Consider the following 23,756-nt stretch of genomic DNA (forward strand, 5'->3'; position numbering starts at 1 on the left):
TGCAGCGACGGGACTCGACCCTCGACCGCGCGAAAAGGGATGCTGTCCAAGATGGCTGCCGATTCGGGCGGGTTGAAAGATAAATTCAAACGTATGTTGCGCAAGCGTCGCAAGGAAAGGGTTGACGGTCGTTACCCACACTTGATAAGAAATATTCTGTTTTATCCTACGCGCCGCAAAGGCATTCTCTGTTATTTCTGTTACTTGCAATTGATTGCAGAAAATTTTACCGTTTCGATAAGAATAAATGACGTAAAAATTATTTGACGCGTGAGAACGAAAGTACGATTATGAAATGCTCATCTGTGAGATAGTTACGCGAAGAAAAAAATTGTTTGAATGAATAAAACTGACGATGCTCCTCGTTCAAAAGAAACGTCAATTAATTGAATAAAATTTTGCAATAAAGATGATACCTATTGTATAAAATGATACTGTTAACATATAAATATTATTATATTGTATTGGATAAAAAAGAATAGACCCCCCCCCATTGTATAGTAAACTTTTTCTGAATTTTCATTGAATTAGGAACAAGAATTTTGCTTTCTCCTTGGAAAAATTAAGCGGCCCGCTTATTTCAATTTTCATCTCGATATCACGATGGAATCATAAATAAACTGCTAAAAATTTTCCAAGGTAATTTTTGATATTTAAATAAATAAACTCCTTTACCCCCCCCCCCCAACTTGCACAGAATCAAGGACTTATTACCGGATGAGACCCGATCGTAATTACAGAAATTCATACAACAAAATAATAATTAAATAAAGATAAGATGTAGCAATCGATTGTCGCACAGTCGGAAGATAATCGCATTGTCTAATTAAGGCCAACTTATATGTTGAATATCTCAAGTTATTGAGGGACATACATATTAACATTTTCGCAATAAATACGTGATAATTTGCACACGTTGCAATGAAATTAATATTACCTGTTTGACAAGCGAAAAGTTTGAATACTGAAATTTAGATTTTCTTAACTCATTACAATCTTTTAATCATCTTATTTTTTCACTCACTTAACCAGTTCAATATGTTCTTGTTATTTTTCATATAATTATGAGTTGTCATAAAAAATACCTCTAAAATGGCCCGAAGCCGATGATCATCGATGGTGTTGATAACTTCCGACCGCAATAGTCTGTCACTGTCCTCGAGGATCTCAATGTCATCCAAACAATCCACAATTTCGGCCACAGCACCTATAACATGAGAATGTGTGAAATATTAATTTTATAAAACGTCGTTAATAAACTAACTCATATTCTAACTGCAATCTTTTATGCAGTGATAAACTATGTTGATGAGAAAACAAAGTTCACTGTTAAGCCGAATGATAAAGCGAGCAAGCGCGAATACGCAGACAATTCATACTGGCAATGCCGTTTGCACTCGTTAAAGCAAATTATTCATTCGTGCTTATTCGCGCTCATTTGCTCGGTCTGTATTCATTAACGCAATATTCGCGGAATCAATTCCAAATTACGCGATATCATCGATCTTTCATTGTTGAAATACTAACAATAAGCTCAGAGCGCGTGAATGAAATATTAGCCATATATTATCAATGCTTTGATCGTTATAAAAATATCAGAAGCAATTAAGCGCACATGTAAAAGGCTTCTGAACTTTTGGCGAAGAAATTGACGAAGTTCAATGTTAACAAAATCTCAATTTGACGGTATCCATTATTCATAATTTTCTTTTTTAACAATGCGCGAACACCGTGGGTCTTTTAAAACATAGATTTTTCATTTATGATTTCCACGGAAATAGCTTCAGCACTCTTAAAAAAAAAAATTGCAACACCTTCGGCTTGTGTAAGTAAAGAAATCACTTTTTGAAACCTTAAAGATGATACATGAATTTTTATAAATTTCTTTGTAACACAGAAACGCTTTTAAAAACCCTTTGGACCAGGGTCTCCGGGTGCTCCAAAACCACGGGTGTCCGCGCAGTGTTAATTTCTAGCATTATACATCTCTGAGAGTCAAATAATAAAATGATAAATGACTTAAAATTCTATTAAATAAAATTTATATTCGTCTTCCTTGTAGATTGAAGCATGCGTCGAGAAAAACACTTTTATCTACATGGCATTTTACAGTATTTGTATCAGAAATGAAATTCCGAGCTCGCTCGCTTTCGATGTACCTGTAGTTATCTCGTCATCGCCGACGTCAGAGAAATTGTCGCCATTAGCTTCGGAATACGGAGCGTGCCATTTCGACGAGGAGACGGCTGCTTTTACGGCCTCCTTCAATTTTCGCCTCGCATTAAATTTCTTAAGCTCGTCTATAGTGTCACCTAAGTGTACACGGGCTGCACCCTTATCACGATCCTGCAAGTTAAGATCCGTTCATTCGCGATAAAACAAGCATTGCAAAATAAGAAATGACCATGCTGTCATCTACGAGAACGCACAATGAGATACACATGGCAAATTCAACAAATAAATAACTAATTAAGCGCTAATCAATCGCTTTAAAAATAAGTAAAAATTCGTTAATAAAAATTCTGATGTGTGTAATAACGGCAACGTAAACATTGTAAGAAAAAAAATGCTGAACTAGCGGGTAGCCGAGTAATGTGCAATTATTTTCCCTCCCTGCAATCGGGGCGTATTATACGCCGCCATAGAGAAGCGAGAGGAGAGGGAGAGAGAGAGAGAGAGGGAGAGGGAGAGGGAGAGGGAGAGAGAGAGAGAGAGAGAGAGAGAGAGAGAGAGAGAGAGAGAGAGAGAAGAGAGATTATACTTGCTTCTCTCCACGAAGTCTACGGGGGTTCGACGAACGTACAGCCGCATAAAAAAGCCCTAAGCAGTGCACACCGAGAACGCGCGAGGTGTATACTTTACTATAGTTATTTTCATTAACCGCCGGAGGCTTCGCTCCCGCTATATAGCGATCGATAGCCCAGTTGCACGTGTGTTGCGTCGAACAAGTATGGGGGTGACTCCGCGAGAGTGTTCCTACCTTAGGTCACTGGCTAACTGTTGCACCACATAGGTATACCCCCTCGCACCACCATACGGCGCGCGCGCGCGTGCGCACGCACATTCATTGGAGATAATAAGCAGGAACGAGGCCACGTGTATTATATATATATATATATATATATATATATATATATATATATAATATATAATATATATAAAAAATATATATATATGCACGGCGTAATTATGAAAAAATAAAACCCGATGTACTATCACCGGCGATGAAACGGAAGCCGCTACATCGATTATCCCCATCAGGAGTTGTGCGGCGTGACGTAGAATGCTGATCGTCACCCCGAACGCCCGCGCGAACGGATTATAATACGGATATCAAACCGCGAGATATTTCTCCTGCGTGCTCCCCCGCGATCAGATAGAAATACCGAATCAAATCGAATCGAATCAAAGCGCGAATCCGAACCACTTCGCTTACTCTGAGCCACTTGTGGTTGAGGACCTCTTGGATGGTGATCCTATGATTTACGTCGGTCGTGAGCATTCTCTGTATAAGGTCCTTCGCCGGCTCGCTGATGGGATCCCACAGCGGTGTCTCCATCTGCAAATTCAATTAAATCGGGAATTATTCGTCGCGCACGGAGGAGGAATCGCGAACGGAGTTGCGCGAGCGTTGTTAAAATTCTCCAAACGCTTCGTCTCATCCGCGATTAGCGGCGCGGCGTAAGATCGTATGTAAGATCTAGCGTATAAGATTACCTGCACCCGCCCTCGACAGATCGCTTCCCGCAGCCTGTCCCGAGACCCGACGAACGGAAGCGTACCAGTTAGCAGAACGTGTAGCAGCACTCCGGCCGACCAGACGTCACCGGGCTTCCCATATTGTCGCCGTTGAATCACTTCCGGCGCCATGAAGTGCGGACATCCGACACGACCTGCGCGACCAAGAGCATCGTCAGCGAAAAAAGGGGATGAAACACGGCTAATATGACCGATGCAGAATGGAAGCAGCGAGGCATGAGCAATTGCTCGGAAACTTCGCAGTCGATCGTTACGTAAAACGGAAACGTGTTTGCGACAAGATAGACACACGAATTTGTCAGCCGAATCACAAGCATCTGTATTTGATTTTCCCTCGATTTTACGACTGTACATAATATAAGACAAATAATCGGCAGCTCTCTCGCGCCCACTCACTTGCACACACACGCATACACACACACACACGCGCGCACACACACAGACTTTCTCCCTCGCTATCAAATCGATCGCCCATGGCGAGAGAATCCAAATTACGCTTTTGTTTATCGTTATTATCGGGAACATCGGATCGACTGGACGTATTAATAATTATAATTAATGGCAAGGAACGAACGTCAAATGCAAAGGGCTACTGCATTCCTCGAAAACAAATACACCTGTCATAAAAGTAGCCGATTCACCGATATAGGCACAAACGTCGTTCACAGACGATAACCAACGTGCTATAACTTATACTTTCAACAATCTATATTTATTAAGAATCGGTAAATGACACAGAAAGCGGCACGAGAGGAAATGTAGGTCACTGCACATTGAAAAGTGTATACATGGGAAAAGATGAGATGATTAAGGCTGTAAAGCAAAGACGACATAATTGCGTTCGCGAGTATATATCGTTAAACATTAGAAAAATTTTCATTTAAATATCGTGTAATTTTACATACGCGAAAAATCTGACACGCGGCATATGATTATTATATCAATGAGGTTATCGTATAAAAACCCGTGGATTTAAAAGTATGTAAAAAAATGTATATACGATAAACAGATGTATATAATAAATATGTCCAATTTTTTTATATTTAATTTTTTCACACAAATATATATATATATATATTTTACTAGAGACTATGACATATACTTCTATAGCTATGCTATTCTATATAAAATAGACTCTTAGCTGTATTTCATCTAAATGCTTTGTGTAAATATGTATTAATTTCTCTACCTATATATATGTATATGAATAGATCCTACCATTATATGAATAATAATATATTCTTGTGAAGTATTAAATGTGTTAAGTAAAATGTTAATATAAATAAATATTTATGTTCTTCGTCATTTTACAACAATGTAATGATCATATTTTTCCAATAATAATATAACATTGTAATCCTATAATACTATAAAATTGTGGAGTAATTAATGAAAAGCTTAAATTGATTTAAAAAAAAAAACAATTTTTAGTTAATTCATCTTTCTGTAATACACGTTTAATTAAATAAATAATGTAAAAATAATGATAAACATATTTAATCTATAAAACATGTTTAATCTTATACATATAACGTAATATACTTGAATAGACAAAAAGTAAATGGTGCCGGTGCAGAGGAAAACTGAGGGAAACCGATTAGTTATTGCGGTGAACGTAATGAGTAAAAGTAAATGTAATATTTCAATAGAAACGCAAACAAATATATAATGGTTTTATGGTGCCATAATCGGATGCCAAAATACACAAACACATACATTTAAAAACAAATTGTCATGCGATTTCACATCAAAAGCATGCAGGGTCTATTTGATTTCAGAACGTAAATTTAATAATGACAGACATGGGCGGTAAATTTTTTAAAAATTTATCATGTTAATAAAAAAATATAACTGTCGATAAAGACATTTTAAATTGGTGTTGTTTATCATTACGTTCGGCTTGGCTACCGCGCGCTTGTCGTTGCATGATTTTAATTACTCGCTTTTTAACAAAAGTAATTAGTTATATGAACGAAGCGACAAGTTAATAACATGCATTTTACGCAGGTGTAATTTAGAGATACAGGATGATACACGAGTGGTCTGGGAAATTTCCAGCACAATGTCATGGCAGGAATATTTATTTCGAGAAAAACATGTTACGTATGAGCATACGTGCAAAATAATGCACAATAATGAACGTTGTAGAAACGACTCTACACACAAAACAAAGAAGTGACAAATCAGCACTTATATATTTGTATATACTATATACACAAGAATATATAATCTTGAAATGAAATTATGTTGCATTGAACGAAGAAAACTTGCTTGAAGTCATTTATATAGTTCAATCAAGGAAACAAAGTTGAAATAAAAAGTTGAAATTCTTATAAGAAGTTATACGTATATTCTTGCGTATATACAAGTATATATCAGTATTGATTTAACACTTCTTTTTTTCTGTGTAGATTAATCGCGTCTAAAATCTGACTTTACAATGTTTTCTGAGAGAATTTCATATATAATCCCGATATCTTCCGTTCCATTCGTGAGTCAGTCCGTCTATCTTATATTTTATCATATTTAAGACTTGAAAATAATTAGAATATTATTTTATATTTATATTCATATTCAATATACTCTTATTACCAGATATAAAACTCAAAATCGCGTACTTATGACAAGTGCGCTGTAAAATGTCGTTGATCTAATATACTTATGCTGTGATATCTTTAACGTTTGCCTTCGGTTTAAAAAACAAAGATTATAATTTTGCGCAATATAACGGATACACTGTCGCGTTTCGTAGACACATTATAGATCGTAAAATGCGATAACTCTGCACACGCTAAATAATCGAGTTTCGTCATAAAAGAAAAAGTATTTTCTTTTAAGTTATTATTATTATTATTCATAACGTGAGCTCTTTATTAAGGGATGTGACATTTTCAATAACAAATTGCTTGCCATGATGATGCAAGAAATAATTGCGTAAAATGTCAATTTGAGATTGTGCGTAGTTATATCATGACCGTATGATTTATTGTTGCGGGAAATATTATTTTTAGTAAACAAAGATATTATAGTGAAAATTCCAAACGTGTTTTAATTGGAATTCGTACATCTGAAACTGCTTCTGGTTTTATTAACGATATATTCGATCGAGAAAAACGCTACATTCTGTATTTCTATATTTTCTATCGCGCGTTTGCCTTTACCATCGTATAAATAACATTTCGCAAATACTCGCAAACAAAATAGTATTATCTGACGCGGCGACTAGTTTCAATTTGTCATCGATAAGTGATGAAAGGCAAACACAAAGCGGCATACAAATAGACAGACACACGCAGACACACAGGCTAGTCTACCGCTACGAACAATGACGACATAAACAGGCCCAAATTAACGCGGGCAATTGGTTCACGAGACTCAGAAATAGGTAAACCGATTGAAGGGTTTGTTACTTTCAACTAAAATATAATTATTGCATGTGCAAGAAAGAGAGAGAGAGAGAGAGAGAGAGAGAGAGAGAACAAATCTGTCAAAAATAAGATAAAATTCCACTCGGAAACGATAATCCGTTCATCATTATCGACAGTACATACTACATTATACCAATAATACATATCAAATAAATTCACCGATTCAATGATTGCATTTACCGATTACAATAACAGTAAATGTGACATGTTGTGTAAATCCTAGCGCTGAATCCATATAGAACCGTGTAAATTATTTTAATTTAATGTCTCATATAAACAGGTATAAAGTTGATCCATTTCTATATTTTGTTATCGATTATTTTCTGTAACAGAACGTTATTTTTTTCCTATAATTTTATACTCTCCAAGTTGGACACACGCCTGTTAATAATAATGTTTATGTTACTTACGGTAAACTAATTAGCCATCATCCAAAGTGTATATTCACGATTGCGTTATAGACACAGAAATTTAACCAATTCAATTAGAAACTGATACGTGGTTACGGGTGAACTCGAGAACCGCAGAGTAAATTCGGCCACTATCCAAATTCGTTATTGCAGATAACATCTCCGTATTTGATTTCTACAGTTTCAACATCCTCTTAAAAAAAAAAAAAAAAAAGCTACGTTTACTCAAGAGATTACGCCTACGGATTGGATTGGCCAGAGATAACGATCGTCGATTTCCAATAAACACAGAAAAACCGAAAACGTCAAAAGCGAGCGTTTAGCTCTATTTAAAAAGGCGGCATTTATATCATGTTGACGAAACGAAATAAATTTAATGACGCGAGTCGTAACGAACCCTTCAATTCTGTCAAGGACTTATCCCAATCCTACAACGATGAAGCAGAGCTTGTGCCATTCGCGCGTTACAAAATCAGGACACGCGGACGACAGGAGGGAACAGAAAAAAAGGGGAAGGAGTCGTTCTCTCGCTCGCTTCCCCTACGATGGGCACAAACAAATATCTGTTACTACGCGACCTCCACAAAATGATATCACAGGAATACCGGCTATATCGCACGTGGGTCGAGTGTCTATACAGACACTACACGTTCTCAAACTAACATAACTATACCACACGGGGGGGTAGAACGTGCCACTATGCCTCAAACGAGGGTAATCACGAAACTAAGCTGATCGATCGCGCGACAATTACGAAATGCTATACGCATTCATGTGCGCGCTTCGCTCACGAAAATGAACTCGGAGCCATTTCCCGCTGAGATATTACTATATATCATCATTTCGCCAGACTCGTGGACTCGCCACGTGAATTTCTTTCTTTCTCACGTACAGGATGCTCCGCGGCGAATAAACCAATCGTTATGTCAATAGCAGGGTAAGTTGGATAAAAACTGATCATTCGGAAGAAATGGATTCGTACGTATAACATCCCTTTGATTCTTAACGAAATGCTCTCATACATGTAATACTTCTTTCGTATCCTCGATATCTTTTAAAATTTATACGATTGGAGCAAGTTATACGGAACATCCTGTATATGTCTGCGGCCTTGTCGGAAACAATTCTTAATAATATTTTACGATCGCAGTGGCGTTGTACAAGGAGCCGAGAACTACGTTCAAGAACGCGAAAAGGAGTTATCCCTTTTTAGGCAGAGACGCGAATACTTTCTCGTTTCTACCCCCGACTGTGGTAAATCATCAGGCGTTACGTAGATGTGGCAGGCAATATGGATACCGATATTGTCCTCCGTGTCGCTCACTAGCGAATCCTCGGCGTCGGTCAGGTCCTCAAAAGGGAAATTGCAGCTCGAAGAGATCAGGCCTATCGAAAGAACACAGAGAGAAAGGAGAAGGATTGTTATCGTCACGATAATATCGCGCTGTGCGCGACTTGCTGACGGTTTCACGGACGGATAAGATGCTTCTTTATCGTGTCAACGCCGTTATCCGTAGAAGGAAGACCGACCTATGGGCTGTTGGGTGCCGTTGCTTTTGTTTAAGGAATCAAACTCGCGCGGATCAAAGCGCTATTTCGATCAGCCTGAGGAGTCGGCTTTACTCATCTCAGTCAACAAAATTCTCTGGTGGTGTGTGTGTGCGTCTATTGGTATATAAAATGTCGAGCTTGGCATATACATCTCCGCGACGTTTTGTTTGTATTGTACAGTAAATATAGAGTAACCTATCGTATGATCCTGTTTAGTATAAAATCTGTTTAAAGACCGTGTCGAATTAGCTTGCTTTAATTCGTTCGTTTCGTAATCTCACATAAAACGTTCGACAAATCTTTTCAACGATATCTCGATTAATCACCTACACTTCCGCCGAAACATTTTGCGGTGATCATCCTAGAAAAACATGTGTTATCGGATAATTTTTGAATGATTGCGAAAAATGTATCACTTATAGATGAACAATTATCATTTTTTTTTTTTTTTTTTTCAATACAATTAAAATGTTCATTCTCATTCACGTTGTTAATTCCGCTTCAGATATACGTATTGCTGAAGAGTCACTAAAGACAATATCAGCGAAGCTGTATCTAATAAAAAGTGTTATATACAATCCGAGAATGACATCCAGTAAATTCAACAAATTTGTAAACCAGATACATCCGAGATAAATAATAAATGTGCATGTACATATTAATATATTAAACAATATGTTATTTTTAATATATTAATATGTAAAATATTAGCCAAGTCATATATATTAATGAGTTAGCCAAGTCAAAGTGATTATTCGAACTCGTAAAGCAAGCAAGCAAGCGGTGGCAGCTTCTAGAGTACAGTGACGTGATATGGTGACGGTGATAGTGATAGTGATAGAGGAGTACACGGAATGGGTGAGAATGTAGCATAATACAATATGTGTGTGGATAAGTGTGTATACGTGTAATATATATATGTGGCGTGATGAGACAAGGCTCCTGCGAAAGTAATGATTAAAGGTTAGATCAAGCTTACCCTCGCTGTCGGCCTTCAAGTAGAGCTGCCCCTTTGGGCTCAGACACTGCCGATACTCGGTCGTGTAACACGCTGTATTCATTCAAACCAAATTTCACGTTATCAGAATGTAATCAGGCAACGCGCCTGATTTTTTTTTTTCTTTGCTGCCTAATGCAATTCGTAATGAAAATGGGGAAAAACGTGAAAACTCTAATTGGCACGCATTGGTACTCGCGTCTTTTTTTTTCTCTTCCCCGTTACTCTCTGAATGAAACATTTAGCTTCGCGAAAAATAAGCATGATGGAGCGTTGAGGGAGACGTCGCGCGGCAACGTTATGCGTATTTAATCACGCTGTCGGAAACTTTTTGTTTAAGGCGGACTCGTAATCCCAGCGGCGAGCGCTGTCTCTCGTTTGCGAAACTCGGTATATGAAAAAGTTGCGCGTCCCAGTTTACACGATACGGTTTTCCAGTCAATCTCTGGCCTATGTATTTGGAACACCGTCGGTCTACTCTCAGAATGCCAAATTAGTTTCAAACTGGGAAAAGCAGGGACGACAGCCGTGTGGGAGTTGGAGGAGATTAATATCTGGACTTGGTATAATATCGTAACGTCTTAGCAGAACGAGAAGATAATTAAACCCTATATAGCCGAACCAAAAGTTCTTATCGCTATTAAATTCTATTATCGATCGGCGGAAACCTTTCTACCCCGCGCCTCGTCGTATATAAAAGTGTATACGTTGTTATAAGTGTCACACTAGATTAGCGACAAACGTTATTATGTTTTTATGACAATACTTCGGAATAGTTCTTTTAATATAAATGAAAATACTATTATTTTATTATTATTCGCTCATCCGTTGTGCTTTTCTGTTCTGTTCTGTTTTTTTTTCCGCATGTTATTATTAAACATTTCTATTTTCGATTAGATAATTTCGATTAAATATTAAGTATAAAGCACGTAGAACAAAAGTAAGAGATCAACGGATAACGTGTGTTCTATCAACAGCTCTTAACGCGGCGACGTAAAACACGATTGCTATTATAATTTCGACAATGTGAAAAGTTTCGATAATTCCAATATCGACTATCGACGTTAACATAACGTAATTATGCGGGATAGCAAAAAATAATTTCCTTCATAATTGAAGACGCTTCTTTAATATCGCATGGCTACAGATGAAATAAACCGCTCGAAGACGTACACGATAACAATAATTGCGCTGATCACGCAAAGGAAATCTAAAATTAGTCCAAGACGGTAGCGGTACAATCTATATATCTACGAGTGTGTGTCGCTAACAACAAGAGCATCTACAAATGGAACCATGCGATATTGAAGCAGCGAAAGATTGTAAAAAAAAAAATATGCACAGACACCAATCGGCTAATCAGAGAAGAGAGCATCACGGTTGTCAGTAGGGAAGAAATCCGGTAAAAGCTGTTGCATTGTGCACATCGAACACCGAGAAAATTTTTTGAATATAATTTGCCAATCATCGACCAAGCCAGCCAATAATCGCAGAGTTAGGACATTCAAAAGAGAGACGATACAAAAACACCGAGTGTCTTTGAAATGACGCTTGATGAGAGCCAGGAACACATTATATCGGTACGAAAAAAAAGAGAAAAACGAATAAAAAAAAGATAAAAATTTAAATTACAAACTCTGAGATAGCAATATTCAATGCACTTTTTGTAGATTTTTTGCCGTTACTCGTTAATATTACTATCGCACTGAGTCGTGTAAGAGTTATTACAGCCATATCTTCATCGGAAATGATATCATATAGATCGTAATAGATCGTAAAAAAGATTTTTCTCAGAAGATAAACGGCATAATTTATTCCACGAGAACTTAATCACCTTGATCCAAAGATGCGTCGACATGCATCCACGGCAATAATTTCGTATGAAGACGCGCTCATCAGTCATCGCTGAATATTTAAAAATTCCTTTTCTTTATAATGCCATATGCAAAAAAGAGGCCGCACAGCTATACGACATTCGTTTGAACTATAGTCATAATGAATCCAGCTGAATGTCAACAGGTCGGCGATTTAAAAATAGCTTTCTCAGACATTTAAACCTCTTAAATGATAAACGTACAAAACACTTAATTAACACAGAAGCGTAAATTACTTTAAATACTTTAAAAGATGTACCACGTTTCTCGTAATAAAATAAAATCGACAATATGCTGCATCAACAAATTTTTTGTACACGGCGCGGCGTCACCTAATATTGAATTTTCGGGCTAACGTTGTTTCCGTAGTAAGCCTTGATCTTTTATGGTCCATTAATCTTCAAAAAAAAAAAATTAATGTGAGAGATCGCTACAACGCCACAAGAGAAATAGGTCAAATGCATATAAACGGTACGTTATAAAACACTAACTTAATCATTTGAAATATATGCCGTGCATAATGCAATTGCTTGAGTTAAAAATATTATTCAACAATCATGTATATATGTAATGTTTAATTTAATACATAACACAGTTTGTTCAACAAAGAACGTGATATATACTTCATAAAGATATTTAATAAAAATTTATTCTCTTTTATATAACTAAAGAAATTGTCTTTCTGATAAAATGAGTCATCAAATATACGTGACGACATAATTTGTTAAACCGCTTAATAGTAAATAATCCCGAATGTGTCTTCATGTTTATAGCTGACGAATAATTTGGTACGCAAAATTCAGTTTATATGTGCGTACGCATGAGCTTAACTTAATTAACGCTTTAAAAGAATTTAAATAATTAATGTATCTAATGACGTAATTCGCTTCGACTGTTTACCGATAAATAGCTTTGATATATACATATAGATATACAAGCATTGAATAGTGCCTCTCAGCTAGTTTGTAAATAGAATAAGCGTATAATTACGCGTAAATAGATTTTATATTAACGCACATTTTGCTAAATATAAAAGTAATGTCGGAGCCAGGCCAGGACCATGTCAGCGAAACTTTGGAAAAAAACTATTTTTTTCAATCCACGTTTTTTCATAAAATATCAGAATTCGTGTGACGTTTAATATACTTGCGTCATTTGTAAAGAGTTCCATTAAGTATAATATTTCGTTCCATTATGGACAAAAGCTCCCATCGGATTACTGCTATGAAAGTTATTAATCATGGGACAACGATATCGTAAATACTTCGAGATGTAGTTTCCCTATTGCATCGTCTATATTAAATATCGCTGTTGCTCTATTTTCGCCTCTCGCCTAATGCCGACACCACTTAAAAATATTATGAAAAATTTAGTAATCTTAATGCTGTCGCGCTAAAAGCGGCACGACGTCAGCTCTCGTGAACTATGCCTATGAACTATGGAAGTGGTCGGGGCATTTGCATAGTCTAGGTAAATTCTCCTTTTTTACGCTTCGACGATTTTATACACGTAAAATTTACTACAATTAATTTCACGAAAATGCGTAATTGATTTCCTTCAACTGTGACAGTAATAATATTATTATCTCTCATGTTATTCCACCCAATAATAAGAAATGTTTAACACAACGTAAAATATGCTAAAACTTCTTAAGCATCTGGAGAATTTTACTCAATGTAAAAAATCTGATGTTTATACAGAAATGAGAGAGATTTTCAGATGAGATTAATGTTTTCAAGCATTTTAAATCCAATTAAATCCTGACGTGACAATTAATATTCTTGGAAAAAGGTAAAAAACGAAAAAAATTAATTTATAAAACTTAGAAGCTTAACAATTATTTTATCAAAGCTATAATGTCGTAACTATTTTTCTTGCGTTCAATATCTTAAACGTTAAATTTAAATATTTTTAAAATTAATGTTTAATATTGAAATTCTATTCACGATAAATTTTCTTGGATTTTCCGATTTTTTAACTTAGTTTAATAAGTGCATATATTTAATGGATACTGGCTTAGTGCCAGTTTTCAAATTAATGAAGTTATTTTTATATGACAATGGTCGTATGCGTTACACATATAGAACTCTGTTGAAAGTTAGTAGAGTATCATTAATAATAAGCGAAGTCGGGCGTCCCAGAGCTGAGGTCGCGCGGCTTTCGACGTGAATCTCTATGCCACGTAAAATAGATCGCGTAAAGAAAACGTAAGTGAATTAGAAGAAGGTATGAACGTACCAACGCCATTAGACTGTGAGGTCGGAAGTTGCACGGCAACGCCGAAACCGCGCAGCTTCACCGGGGCGGAATTTTCCTTGCCAGCCAAGAGGGCGCACTGCGGCTTCAGGTCACGATGAATAATGTCATTCTCATGGCAGTAACGCAAAGCTTCGAGGATTTGTCGCATGTAGTGACTGTAAAAGAAAATGCAGTTTTCTTAGGTGCCGGCGCTTACACCACACCACCACCCCCCCCTCCACAGCCACACGTCACGAAAGTACACCCTCAGCCGAGAGAACAATAGCGAAGGCCGCACGGGACACAAGCATTTGCGCGCGACACACAGAAGGCGAAGTCCTTTCGGAGAATTGAAATAGAGCGATTAAGGCATGCCTGCTCGTTACTCACGTAATGATTTTACGACACAAAGCTTTAGCAAAATCCATCCAGATCGATAAAAAGCCAGGGTATAGTAAATAATATAAATCCAAATCCGAATTTTGTTTGTTATAAAAAAGTATAAAATATATAATGATAGTCTATATTAATAATGTTATTTAACTGTTTATAAATTATTAAATAAAACGACATCGAGAGCAGAAGAACCATAATCATATTACTTGCATTTAATTAATAAAATGCGTTTTGGAGTAATATTTTTCATGCACAGTCGTACGCAGTATATAAAACTCGTGCTACCTGGCTCTTGACATTATATCATGTATTTTTTACAAAGTACGCAAAAAAGGAACTATGCGGTCTGAAATAAAAACGAGATATCGATGGCATAGGGTACTGCCAGAAGATGATGCAAAATTTGGAATACCGCACAGAGCAAGAACGATGCAGTTATTTACTGTACTATATGTTCATTGTACTTTCACCGTATCAATCGCAAAGACTTTGGCACGATCTCTGCATATGCATCGTCATATATAATACACGCAGGTGAACGCATAACGTTTGTGCATCTGATATGTGATATTAATATAAGGTGTCTTTGATGCTCAGGAATTGGAGTAACAAGAAAGCGTGTTTCTCATGACAGAAGGAAAGATTTGAAAAAGACTTATGTCTGAGATTCCCTGCAAGTGCACGCGTATTTTCTGAAGTATATTTACGTGTCGATCAAACGTTTGCAATGTATATTATATACTCTGAATGTCTTCTTTTTTTAAACCAAACATTATTTTGTAATTTTTATATATATCATTGAAATTATATTAATCGTATCTTAACTTATCTCATCTAATAATTCTTCGTAGTGTCAAAGGTATAAAACATATTTGTGACGAGTTTTAACAGGTTCTTTTCGAGGTGAAGACTACTGCTACTTCAGGCGTGATAAAAACGGGTACAGCGAATCTAATGGATCGCAGTCAAGGATTTATCGAGACAGGGATTTATTACGCTCCGGGGAGACTCTCTCGAGAGAGAATCCGTTTGCATTATATCGAGGTATAGCATACAGAAGATAAACACGTTTCAGTACTCTGAGTTCCAAGCGACTCGATGAGAACAATTAATTTATCAAATTTCTCTCATCTTGATACGCATCGCTTTAACGAGATTTAATAAATAGATTACAGTAACTCTTTCACACACATACAAAATATAGACGCGAAAATTGTATTTTATCAGGAATAATTATCTGTAATTCTCTGATATGAATTCTGTACATATCTTAATTGTCTTAAGAAAATATGTTGGTTATCCACTTCTAATATAAGATAAATTTAATACACCCGTTGTTAACTGGAGTTTTTAGAAAGTTTAACAGAGAATAACGTGGCGTAATGTTGTGCATTCACGCGGCATGAGGCATGATGCTGGCGCATCATGCTGCATTCGATATAAACGATGTCTTAGCATTCAGCAGATAAAGTTTAAATGGATGTACCGTCTGCGGTGGATTTGTGATATTCGCGCGGTGTGCTCATTGCGCGATGATAGATATAATGAATTTTCTTACCTAGCAACTGCTTCGCTGTATACGAATCCAGCAGTCGCTCGTCTTACGACCTCGAAGCATAAATCAGAGCCGTCCATACTGAAAACGAAACGGAATATTGAAACAGGAATATCCGGTGATGCGGTAAATGAATCTGTTTTAATTTGAATATTTCTCTTGTTCTGGTATATCCTATTTGTTTCAGCCGTCCATTGCTAGTAGTTTTTAAACTAACCATTGACAATATTTGAATTTGACATTTATTTGCATGTATATTATTTATCTGCATGTATCAATCAAATATGTGAGCATAACATTCATATAATACTCAGTTAATTCACAGAAAATTATTGATTAATTAAAGGATATATAATTAATCCATGATGTTGTCATTGGATAAGAATTTCTTATAGCAAACAAAATAACAGCGCATTAAACTAAAGGAAATAACGACGTGTGGTTGAGTGTCATATTATTTAAATAGTCTCGTTAAAAACGCCTTGAGCACCGAGTCTATTAAAAACCGTAGCTATATCTTATCCAATAGCGTAGATTATTTCGAGAGCACCTCGGATGTGTGTATCCAATTATAGCGAACTATAGTAAAACGTTATAATAGATAGCAAACAACTAAATGAAAAACGTGCCTTTCCCGAGTAAAGATAGAGTCGTTAAGGAAATGTCACGTATTTATTTTGCCGAGTCTTTCATTTTCGACAAACGTGATAGTTTTCCATCTCATAGAGCAAAATGTTTCATTAGCCTGAACTAATAATTACGCCAGGAAGATAGGAGAAATAGACTTGGCATATAAAGGACGAGAGAGATTGACGCCTTCCGTTTCAAAAATCGCTTTTCTAAAAAAAGGCCGGTTAAAAGTTCACGATTGAAAGGATACAACTATAATAGTTTATGCTGCATTTTTCTACAGTCTTAATCTTATGAAGCTAGAGATTACTGTGTTTGAACTTATCTCTAGAAATGGATGAACAAATGTTGAACATTGTACAGATAAATTGTTGGGATGCGTTTATTTCTATCAATTATGTCTGTCAAATTACGTTGATGCGGCAAATAATACGATATGTTTATCAAAATATATAATATGTTTGTTTATATGCGTACTTACTATTCGAATACCATGTATAACATGCCCTCGGAGCTGTAGGTTTCCAACAGTTCGACAATATGTGGATGTTTCAACATATGACATATTGTGGCTTCTCGTTTCAAATCTGAAACATGCAAAATGTGGATTTAACGCAGAGCAAACTGGCTTCTATATACGCATAAAATGTTATACATAATGAGAAATAAAATCGCTGAATAATATACATTATTCTAATTGCTTTGAATAAATTTTACCTTACTAGATTTTTAATGCAATTTTTGTACATTCACAAAAACATTAAAAATTTTAAAATTACGGCAGGAAACACAACGTCAAAAAATTTTTAAATAAAAGAAAAGTAGAGAGTTAAATATAAGAATAAAAATACGAACGTGTAAAGTATAATAACTCGCGATGATACTGAAGCGCGTAAGGAAGCATATATTTAAAAAACCATTAAAACTTATAAGATAATTATTTGCAAAATACATACATGTTGTGTTGTATAACTAACGTTTCAAATTTCAATATTGCACAAAATTATTAATCTAGCAGAAAATTCATTATCGTGAGTATTATAAACACAGAAGTTTAAATTTGTTATTGCAATGTAGTTATATAAAAATCAATATCTAAAATCAATATAAAAAACAATATATAAAAAAATAAATAATTTGCCGTAAAATCAGAATAGATCATTTTAAGCGTATTCCAGTTAAATAAAACTATAGATATTATATCTGAATAGGATACAAAAAACTTCGTTTCCCAGTTTTTACTAAAGTCAATTTAGATGCCGTATCTGCACTGAACTGCAATGGAATCTGCAGTCAAAGCTACGAAAAACAAAACTACGAAAATCGACTGTAATATAACGGAATAGCTCATATTTTTCAGTTGTGTTAAAAAAAAATTGCATCTGCACAGAGAAATACCAGGAACTAATTGCAATAGTTTTAAACAAAGACATCAAAATTTAACATTAATATTTACATCACTATTAATAATCTACGTAAGCTTATAAAATAATGTGTGATAATTTTTAANATTNNAATATAGGACATATAGGTATGAAGAGTAGCGAAAGTTATCGCTGCATCTTTCATTAACAAATTCTTCGACTAATATAAGCTACAATATTAACTTTCGCGACAAAACTTATCACAAATTATACATGCTATTTTACAACTTTATAATTAAATATCTTTGCAAAGTTAATTGAGAGCAAAATTAAAATCTTGTTAATGTAAACTTTGCTTGAACTTTACAGGAATATGATTTTGTTTTCCATTTGCAAATTAGATCAGCAATACGATTAATTTTTTAATTAAAAAATTTTAACGTATTATTCTTATTGTCAAATATATTTCAGTAAAATATATATAACGTTAAATAATTTTAATGTCTACTTTGTCTACTTTTCTTTTTAAATAAAAAAAACCGTGTTGAAAATTAAGAGATAATAACTTATGTGCATGATACAAATTCTTATAAATACAATTAGATAAATAACTTGTATATTGGAAATGACAAGAAAAAAGAAATCATAAAGAAGAGAGAGGAAAAAAACGAAAGGTAAACAAGAAAACTAATATTTTACAACATCTAGCGAAATGAATATCTTTGCTGCATACATATAGTTATGTTTCGCGAATAGAAACGAGACATTATACTCTGTTCGCATATGTTTCCGGATATTTCCATGTGGGATTCCATATAATACCAAAGAGATTCCATATGGTACCACGAATGAACATCTGTTTCTCTATATATACACGTATTACGATGCGCACTTATGGGAGATGTTCCTGGTATATAGAAGCAATTCTCTCTTTTTTCTGACTTATGGCAGAAACCCTATGGGGAGTTTAGAGATTGTATGAAGAGTGTCGTTTCAAAATCAGTTTTTTCTATTCAGCTATCGCCTATTTTCTAATAAGCTCTTATAGTACGTTCACAACTGATTCGTTAGTTTCATGCCATGCTATCGGCAAAAATTAAATATTACTCTCATTTCCGGAAGAAAGGCACTTTATTAGAGAAAAACGGTTTTGAAACAATGCGCTCTCCTGCGTATATTTCATCTGGACCTGTCGGCTGGTACGTTCGGATTAAATCCCCGAAAAATGTGCGCGGCGGCGACAATAGTCCGCCTTTCCATATATTCAATTGCACAACGGCCTTTCGCCGGTTCACAACTCGAATCCATGTTTAGTCAGTCGCGCAGCATTGGGGAGCGTACGTTGTCAGGTGGACGAATAGGAAAACATAGGCCTTGTTTCGAACACACGGTGGAAATTAATGGGAAGGTATTTATTACAAGGAGACCAATAGGAATGGTCTCTCCCTTGTTTCAATGAACTTGTGAATGTAAAACAGTCCAAAATATGAGACATAAGTTTTATACCGTTTACGTAATAAAGTATTGAAACAGCCCGTCAAAATTAAATTAATATATTTATTCCCGTCTGAATTTTATGAACTGTAAGCTATATAAAAGAAATGTTTCAAAACACAGTATTAAAGAACTTTATTAGATAATCGTAAATTATGAAAAACATACATCTCAACATGCCCTCTTAATATCCATCACAAAAATATCTATTTGCTTCTCGAAAGCAGCATCCCATTCGATATTTTATAAATTCAGAGATATTCGATCAAATATATACAATCAACTTCAATTGATCACTCGATGTTTAAATGTACGTTATGTAACATATAAAAAAAAATATCTGTGCCTTTTAGCTTAAGCTGCTCAAACGTTAGGAACTCATCGAAATCGGAAAGATACAACTCCGGCTATTTCCTTATGTATCTTCTCAGTGTGTGTATCTATATAATACATCATCTTTCGTATATACTCACCAGCAGTGCTGAGCCCAGGACTAGAAGTGAACTTCGCCACATCGACGATTTTTACGGCAAAAATCTGCCCGGTATGACGGTGAATGCATTTTCGTACGACGCTGAACGGCCCTCTGCAACAATGCGAGTAAGACGTCAACAATAATAATTGCGCTCGCAGTTACTCGAGTACGGATTACGCACGTTGTCAAATGACTAGTAAGCAATTAAATATTACATAATATTTAACATTTGCAAAATGGGCTTGAAAAGAGTAACAAATTTTATTCGAAAAAGTTTTCTACATCTTTTAATTTTTCACCACGATACTGTACGTAGTTAAAGGAAACTTGGCTTTTCTTGAATAGTTTGTTTCAACTAAATTGTAATAAACTCTTTTGTTTATAAAGTACAATTGCAAAACCAATTAAAATTAACATCATATGAAATTTATACGTCGTTAATTTATTGAAGTTAATTAACAAATTTTTCAACGAATTGAAGTTTAAGAACATTGTAAAATGAAGTTCCGGTGTTAAAGGAAATAATATCTTGAGATTTCTTTGATATCACTTTATAGACCAAGGTTACGTCCTTCCGGTGACCTAACGCCATTTTTAAATGTCGCGTGCGCTGTGACTCCATTTTTCTTACGCATACCTACTATACTAATTTTGCATCCACACGATATATCTACATGCAAATTTTACAAGAGTTTTTACATTAAATATAAGAAAATCAAGAAAAGAAAAATGTCAATATAGGTAATCAATAAAGGTCATAGTTCGTTGAAAACCTTGAAATCTTATCTATTTAGATCAGAAAAAAGATAAAACGTTTTGGAAATAATTTTAACGTAAGCAAATAATTTTGATATAAAAAGATGATATTTCTATAGAAATTATAATAAAGATATATGCAAATTTTCTTTGCTAAATTCAATTATTTTATATTTTAAAATCCACTGTGCTTATTTACCTTATAAATAATCGATATTATTGTTCCAAACAAAGTATAGTTATTTCTTAAAAGCGTGGGCAGCTACGTATATCGTTAAAAAAATTAGCAGACAACCGCTATCTTTGCATTCGCCGATTTATTGCTTTTCATGGTTTCATATGGACATTATATACATAAATAAATAAATATCGAGATAAATGCCAATATCTTGAAATAGAAATATCCAATATCAATTCTTAGTTAGAAACAAAAAGAACGAAATATCTTATGCGTTTATATTTAAAATGTCTATATGCTTATTTTTAAATCATATACATACAGCAACACACACACACGCACATACACACGAATGGTTATTGATAGACTAAATTTCTCTAAGATATTAATGTCGTATACCCCTAGATGGTATCGTATAAAGAAAGTAATTTGTGTGAGACGGGCGTCTATGCATGTGCACATGAGTAGGTCATATGATCGGGCCTGTACTTAAGGGTTAAACACGATATAGCGGTCTCGGTTATCTATCGAATGATAACCACGCATGCATTCATGAAATTCGTGAAAACCCACAATGGAGAATGTCGTGCGTATAGAGCGTTTCACGCAACCATCTGGTCCTTGCGGTTTGCACAGTAATATAGTGGATCATCACATTTTTAACATATATACTCTAATAACAAATATAAATCACACAGAATCTTGTTTGCATTTTATTTATGCTCGCAAGATGCATTTTCTTTATAACGAAACGCTGCGCTTTCAATTTCTTTTTTATTGTCAAACATTATCTTTTACTTTTTGTATTCTTGTTTCGAAAAACTACGCTATTCAAAAAACTACACTATTTTTATTATTACTCGATCAATATAAACAAGCGGTTATTTTCAATAATCTACAATATTTTACGACTGGCGATTTACTCGTAAAATGTAATTATACCATTTTTTTAATTTCACAATTCTTTAAAATTAAAACAGCAAGATAATTTTCCATCTTGGAAAATTATTTTATTATTATTAAAAATTAAATTATTAATATTAACTTTTCTATTAATATTATTGTGTAAATATTTTAAATATTTCTCTCTCTCTGTATCTTATTCTTTCTGCATCTATTTATCGCAATAACGAATTGTAACATATAATAACAAAGGCATTTAATAAAGATATCATAAATTAAATACCAATAAAATAATTTAACGGATAATTATGATGTTATTTCAAACTAAAAATAAATTACTGTATCATTGAAATCATCTGTTCAATCAATAATATGAATGTGTTACCTATGTTGAAACACATTTGTGTTATCCTTTTAAGTATTTAATGTATACTCCGTTCAACGAGAGATTGAGAGTAATTTTGCGCATAAACGGGCAAAATGCGAGTAAAATCCCAGAGTGTAGCGTATCGTACATGTAAATAGACGTTCTGTGGGCAGAGACCTGCGCGAGACAGACGAGTTTTCGTCCGATCTACTCTCAATCTCTCGTTGAACGGAGTATAGCAATAATGTACATATAAGAGCAAAAACTAAAAGATTTATAAAATTTCCATATAAAATCATAAAAATTAAATAATTATATTCAGCTATTATCATATAACACTATTTTTAACGCCAGATAAAATAAAAATATAAATTTGTCACATAAATATTGCATTCTGAAATTGCCATGCAATTATATTGTGCATTTAAAAAGCATTTAATTTAGCGTATTTTTCGATACAGTCTGAACATAAATTGAAGAACGTAAAGCAATCTTTTAAAAGCGTGTCTGTGTAAATCCTCTGCCGTCACGTACACAGGCCGTCATCTCCGCTGTACTCGCGAACAAGTTACTAAATACATCATCCCTCGTTTTTCGTAGTTAAAAGCTCTCTTGCAAGACGGCCTCTTGAGTGCCTTAAGGCCTTCATAAAGCAATTCGCACGAAAGCGTAATCCGCCTTTTATGGAAAGCTATTGACTTCTCGCGTCAGTTTCCAGAAGAGGTCAAACATCACCGTGACCTACATTCAAAATCAATTTTCCGCTTGGAAAAGATTACACATGCAAGACTTCTTTTTTCTACTTCTTTATATGAAGAGGTAAAAGTGGTGTAAGTCAAATTTTTTTAAATATTGACTCGTGTGCATAGATGCACTCCATATACAATATATAAATTGCATATATGCACACATTGCACACGACTCAATATATGTATTTTAAAAAATTTGACTTACACCCCCCCCCCCCAATATGGTTTTTACCCTACTATATATTTAGATGATTTATACCAGATGATTTTATATTCTCAAATCATTCTTTTGACAACTTGTATAATAAAATAATGGCGGATTGACTTGTCCATTGCCATTTCATTAAGTATTTCATTAAGATACCACCTTAATTCGATATCATGTACGTGAATAAAATTTCATTTATAAAGATACAGATTATTAGTATATACCAGAGTTCTCACCGTCGTCAAATACAGCTCCATTTAACCTTCTGGCCATTGTAAATTAGACTTCGAATCTGATGTAATTGAACTTTGACCTTCTGTTAACAAGTTACGTTGAAGGGAGAACATTGCTAATACAAACGCTCAAGTTTCATGCAGAATTCTGCTTTCCAAAACGGTAATTACGACAACCGATCGCTGTATAC

At 34.8% G+C, this 23,756-nt stretch overlaps 1 protein-coding gene across 11 annotated transcripts in view; it reads right to left on the bottom strand.

Moving 5' to 3' along the window:
* Positions 1-23,756, bottom strand: part of Cask (peripheral plasma membrane protein CASK) — a 184,829-nt gene that overhangs the window by 150,801 nt on the left and 10,272 nt on the right. For 7 of the 11 annotated variants that reach the window (XM_077416805.1, XM_077416801.1, XM_077416806.1 and 4 more), the window contains exons 2-10: positions 20,170-20,282; positions 17,320-17,425; positions 16,212-16,289; positions 14,258-14,433; positions 8,897-8,983; positions 3,718-3,893; positions 3,437-3,559; positions 2,160-2,346; positions 1,086-1,207 (exon numbers count right to left, since the gene is read on the bottom strand). In XM_077416805.1, the coding sequence (XP_077272931.1) occupies positions 1,086-1,207; positions 2,160-2,346; positions 3,437-3,559; positions 3,718-3,893; positions 8,897-8,983; positions 14,258-14,433; positions 16,212-16,289; positions 17,320-17,425; positions 20,170-20,282 (1,168 nt within the window). Of the gene's footprint in view, positions 1-1,085; positions 1,208-2,159; positions 2,347-3,436; positions 3,560-3,717; positions 3,894-8,896; positions 8,984-10,127; positions 10,200-14,257; positions 14,434-16,211; positions 16,290-17,319; positions 17,426-20,169; positions 20,283-23,756 lie in introns of all 11 variants that reach the window. The other 4 variants (XM_077416810.1, XM_077416812.1, XM_077416803.1 and 1 more) reach the window with 3 other exon arrangements.

Source organism: Temnothorax americanus, unplaced genomic scaffold (assembly GCF_048541705.1).
Source record: "Temnothorax americanus isolate GAGA-0224 unplaced genomic scaffold, ASM4854170v1 Scaffold45, whole genome shotgun sequence".
Lineage (NCBI taxonomy): Eukaryota > Metazoa > Arthropoda > Insecta > Hymenoptera > Formicidae > Temnothorax > Temnothorax americanus.